Source organism: Achroia grisella, unplaced genomic scaffold (genome assembly GCF_030625045.1).
Source record: "Achroia grisella isolate CSIRO2021 unplaced genomic scaffold, CSIRO_AGI_Agris_v1 utg540, whole genome shotgun sequence".
Lineage (NCBI taxonomy): Eukaryota > Metazoa > Arthropoda > Insecta > Lepidoptera > Pyralidae > Achroia > Achroia grisella.
Window position 1 is genome coordinate 1,519,145 of NW_026712925.1, and position 6,091 is coordinate 1,525,235.

The window sequence follows — 6,091 nt, forward strand, 5'->3', positions numbered from 1 at the left end:
TTAAAATTGATAAATAAAAGGCAATATGGGCTATCTATTTCACTCTAAACCTGTCGGTATACAAATAAAAAAAGAAACGAAAACATAAATTCGACAATGTACCGTATTCCACGTTAATAGAAATAAATTTACAATATAATCCATGCGTATTGAATTTGGTACTCGGTACACCTGATATTCGCATATTTTTTTTCTAAACAGGTGTTACCCGGCATTCATTGATTGTGGTCGGCGTGTCGATGCCCTATATTATTGTACTCTTTCAAGTTCATTGAGTCATACAATGGACATATAATTGGTCGTTAGCGTATGTCAAAACACGTCGTCGGTTCATAATAGTTTACATAATTAGGTTCGTTTGCATAAGCGATTATTATGCGTGTCTTCGCTAGTGACGTAGCGCACTATGGCTAATTCATTCATTTGTTTATGAGTTTACTATTACTTTTAGAGCACGTGGTCGATTGTTTACGATACGGATGGTAATTTAACGGCGACCGCGTAATAAAGGCAGTCATTATGAGATGTGCACGTACAGCGTACAGGTACGGACGCATCACGCTCAATGTGTTTTTGTGCAAATAATAAAAGTTTATTTACAATTCTACGTGTAGAAACGGAAATTTATTTTTTTCTTTTCGTAATGCTAAAATGTTGACTGCCTTAACTTCATAGAAATGTTATAGAATTCCCAACTACTGCAGATTTGTTTGTTTTAAATAATTCAAAGTATTTGGAAGCCTGTACCAATACGACCTTTAAGAAATTACATACACGCGTCACGCATAATTTAAAATAATAAATATTTAACTACAATGTTCAGTAAGTAGAAACAAACGTGTATTGAATCAATATTATTAATCCTAAGATCAGATAAACGGTGATAAGATTCATATCGTGTAAACATTATGTTAAGTTGATTACTACTTTGTTACATCACCAAAATTGAAAATGTATTTGGGTTCTTAAGAAGATGTACAGATTTAAGGAATAATAAAGGTCGTGTTTTTCTAAAATACGGGAATGCGAAGTCCTAGTAGGAAAAGTAGCTGTGGCTTCTTTTCCCTAGACTTCCCAAATATTTTCGTTCAGCTTAAATTAGGACTTTAAAAAACATATTTTGAGACTTAAGTCATGAAAATTACATAAATAATTAATAGTAATTATGTTATAGGAATTGAATAATAAATAAATCTTCTATCAGTCATATTTAACAATTTCTAACTATTATATAATAATAACTTTTCTTAATTAACTTATAATTCACGTTTCAATTCATAGCAGTAATTTGATTTAATTTATGTTTCATAGACGCGTAATTCAGTGGTTTTTGATAATAATAAAAGCGTTTCATTGATTACTATCGCTGATAAAGTGTCAAGTCACAATGACATAGCTACTCTCCGAGCAAAGATGCCTGTGTGATACTGTTTATAAATTCTTTATCAGTTTTATCAATAAACATTGTAACACATAATTTTAAATGATAAATCTCGTGTCAAAGTATATATCAATATCTGTTTTATATTTATTAAATGATGATGCACATGTATACTGAATGCCTATTTATAGAAGAACCCGTTTTGCCCGTTTCATCCACGTTATAGCTGCAACAAAAATAGCCTGTCCGTCTCCATTTTAAACTTATGTGGAAATAATAATGAATTCTGGTAGATTCGCCTACAACAGCAAATTTACTTCGATCTAAGCAATTTCCAGGGTGATCGTACGAGGCTGGACCCGTAGTAGCAAACGACCCATTACGTGGGCATTGGGTCCCTTGCTACTATACGTCAATCATGTAGAGATCAACAGATGGATGGAGTTAGTCCTTAGCGCCATCATAAGGACTGACTTCCTCCATCAAGCCTTTTTTGAATGAATATGGAATGGTGCACCTACCTGCACTAACGGTATTATAATTCTGATGGGGCACCAATGAAAGATGTAAGAATAAAGTCAATTAACCCGAATTGTTCGAATTGTAGCGAATTCTCCAGAATTAACCACAATGATTTTCAAGGGGAACGCGTGGAGGTCGATCTTGTTACATTGTTAGCAACTAATCACATTGGGGGAAGGGGATTTTTAGTAATGTGGAATAATCAACCCATTGCTAGCATGTCAGGTTGACCTCCACGCAGGTTCCCTTGGAAATGGTATCCGTGATAAATTCCTGTTGAATTTGCCACTATGGGCTAACGGACCTGACCTCATACTCATTTTACTATTCCCCACTGGTGCCTCTTTTTTAAAAACATTAGCGCAGACGAGTACATCATTCCATAATCATACATTTAAAAAAACTAGTCCCACGTTTCTATAACATTAAAAAACTTACAATCGAACGACCGAGCTACCTGTATACTATCTAATATCATGTAAATGAGTAACGATCGGTCAAAAACACTGCATCTCAGAACAATAGTACTTGTATATGATAGTCACTTGTAAACCGAAGATCTTATTACTAAACTCATAAAGTTCAAAACCGTAAGAACTTCCATAAATGTTTATTTGAAGAGTTCATCGTACTATCGAAAACCTGGTTTTACTAATATCTATTGCTAATAATGTTTATTGTAATTTATGATACGTTATCATATAACGTGGTATTATATAACGACCGGATACCGGAAGTAGTAATAGTACTAGCAGATAACGTGTCTGTCAATATTGTTTTGATACTCGATCAGCTGTTGGTACGTCATGTCTGTATATTGCCTATATGCGGGTATCTATGCAGTTCGGTTCCACGTAACGGCAACAAGTTGCATTCCTCGATGCACCCTTCCACACCCCCGTCCTACAACCCACTCTCGTACTCGTACTCGTACCCAGTGATATTTCATGTTACGTTATATTTATGTTTCACGTAGCTTTCTAAAGTTAACTTTGTTTACGACATTTTTGTTTTTTTCTATAAGTAGGTACTAATGTGTTATATTTTTACGTTTTTGTAGACTTTTTGACTTGCGTAGTCCACTAGTTTCTAGACTAATTTCTTATGCATACATTTTAGTTAATCCCTGTGTTTTTGAGAATGTTATAAATATCCAAGATTGTACAATTTATTGTATTTTTATGTTTTTAGATACTTGTTATTCAACCATATTAAACAGTATGAATAGAGTAATTGAAAAAAATGTAAAAGAAATTTAGAAACTACTACATAGGTTTTGAACCTTTTATCCTATTCACACGGCCAACGCCGCAGGTAGGCGCTAGTAGTAAATTAAACTGTTTTGTAAGACTGTAAACAGTGACAGTAAGAATCGGTCAGGAATTCGGGACAGCGGCGACTTTAATTGAATCGAAAATAACTGCACACAGTTTGCTCAAAATTCAATTCTAATAATGGTAGGTTGTGTAATAAGTGCCTACCAACTTTATACCAATATTTTTACTTTCAAATCAAATAAATTACCCACTTTAGTCACGAATCGCTATTAAATGGTTAAAAAATTAATGAAATGGCTGATTAATAAGTGTTTAATACTTATTGAAAGATTATATGAAAATGGATAATATTGTATCAATTGTAAAGATATAATGCAGTATTGCCATACATGGAATATTACGAATACTTCAAACAAAATCACCATCCACAAGATACATCAATAACTAGATAGTTTATAAGACCTTTTCCATAGTGTCCATATTTATAAGAAATGTACATATTTTTAAAAGTATTAAGTGTTCAACCCTCTATCGTGCTTAACTAAGCTTCTATAGATAGTACCGTCATTAACTAAGCAGCACATAGCAAGAACCTAATCAAATGCTGGAAATTACACAGTTGATGGATTAAAGGTTCCAGCTAGGACAAAAAAGACGAGCCAAAGAGTGGAGTGGCCATTGGCGATCCGAATCGAGAAGTAAATCTCTATAAGAGCCGAGGAGGCGGTGCTGGGCGGGGCGCCCCAACAGTCACCATAGCAACGCACCCCTCGCCAGCTCCCAACAACTCTCGCATATGATCTCCAACTACTCTCACACCTCGCTACATCCATCCAATAGAGCTATCCAGCTCCAGAAGAATTAAAAACAATGCCGAAATATAAATACGAGACCGTAATAGCGTATAGAAAGTAAAGTGTGTTCAGTGTGCGCAGCGCTGCGAGCCAAGTCGCCGATAATTAATGTGGAGTCGAGCGAACGGGCGCCGCTCCGGCAGCCTCGCGCCGCACCGACAAAAAACCCGCTCCGACACAAAAACACCCGTCGCCGGAGCGAGACAGCCGCACGAGTGCGAGCGGGACGCAGCGCCGCATGTATTTCTGTGAGGAGTTCTCGCTCGCCTCGAGCGTCGCCGTCGCACAGTTATCGAGATTCCGAATACCGCGCTTTGATTTAAAACCAGCCGAATGCGCCCTTCTATCTATCACATGGTGTTTGACAGGTCGGCGGAAACGCACCGAGCTGTCAGATCAGAAAAAAGGCGCGCATCTTTAACCGCGAAACAACAAATCGAAAACAACATAAACTATGAAGCCTATTATAAAACCAATTAATAAAAGTATGATGAAATTGTTATTATTGCAAATGATAGATGTTTATTAGACATCATATAGTTCAATACAGTCAGGGTACAAAACTCTTTGACGTCAAAATAAGAAAATACTCGAGAACTAATAATTGTATGAAATCCTAAAATTTTTCATTATAGTAAATGCATGCACTTAGGCAAAGATTATATATATCAAATATCCCCAGCATTTCTTTAGTCATACGAAAAATAGCAAAATAGAACAGAATTATTGTAACTTTATAAGCTATAGAACTTATTGTGATATTCTTGTCCTCTCTATGATTGAGTACCAAGAAGTTGTTAAGGCTGTCTATACAACAAGATATTTTGCTGGCAAATAACTGATCAAACTCGTGTATTTAATTTTGAGGGCAGTCAGCATTCTTTGTTAGGTCTGGATTATTTAGCTCCTTGGAAAAGTACCGACACGTTACACAAAATCTAAAAGTTGCGAAATCATTTTACGTGAAAATGTATAAAATTCAACGGACCTACGTTTATAGGTCTTACAATTACATTTCGAGTTCCAAAACAACAATTTTTTTATCAAAAACTTATTAATGGAAGTATGAAACACTCAACACGAAGTTGACTTGTAAAATTTTATGGAAACTGGAATACATTTGCAAGACCATGTTTAGATAGAACACAATGAAACAATGCAATAGGTAAACTTACCTGGAAATCACTCCACATTTTCATGGGGATACACCATAGTTCCGATACGAAAACATCACACGATCACGATAACAACTGTCAAGTGTCACAGCGGCGTCACAGTCACGTACACATCAATCGGAGGGCGGTCGCAGACTAAAGCGAATGGCGCGGCTAGCGCGGCAGCAGCGCGGCTGGCGTGCGGCTCTTACGCCGTTCCGGCTCTACAACACTCTGTTCGGTGGCGTTCGGGCTCGCTCGGCGGCCCTCGGCCCGGCCGCAGCGCCCACCTGCGACTCGCTTCCACGAACAACAAAACTGAACCGAGGCGACTCCACTGAGCGCCCAGCACAATGCCTTCCATCTACCCGTTGCCTTGTGGAAATACCCGTATTTCAGCTCGCCAGTAAAGTTGCCTTGCCAGTGCTATGACAATTTTAACTAATCTATAAATGGAAATTGTATGAGATCTAATATAATTTTCATTTTGACATTTACCCGAACAACGCAATGATTAGTTAAATAAGAAAATTTAGAAAACTTTTATAAATAATGATTTTTATAAATTTTGATTTAAATACTGCAGTATATCTCAGTAAAGTCCGAATTATAAAACTGAATGCCTAAAATTATAAGTATACTGAGTTTTCATACAAAATCGTAGTGAGTAAATATCTATACCGTATAATCTTATCAGATACACTTATAGGCACTGCACGATGGCATATCTTATTCTAACGAATGATAACAAGAACATTGATTGAAACCTAACGTTCGCACATAACAGTTCAAGTTTTCAGTTCACTGATAACAGAAAGTGACAAATAAAAAAGCTGAGCTAAACAAAGTTTTGAGTGCGCAGCGCTACGGACGACGTAGCAGGAAGTTCGTAGCAGTAAAACT

The 6,091-nt window shown here is 36.5% G+C and overlaps 1 protein-coding gene across 1 annotated transcript in view; it reads right to left on the minus strand.

Annotated features, from left to right (window-relative positions):
* Positions 1–5,455, minus strand: part of LOC131847683 (uncharacterized) — a 30,742-nt gene extending 25,287 nt beyond the window's left edge. The window contains exon 1 of the mRNA XM_059197311.1: positions 5,210–5,455. Within this exon, the coding sequence (XP_059053294.1) occupies positions 5,210–5,233 (24 nt within the window). The 5' untranslated portion in view covers positions 5,234–5,455. The remainder of the gene's footprint in view (positions 1–5,209) is intronic.
* Positions 5,456–6,091: the final 636 nt, after the last annotated feature.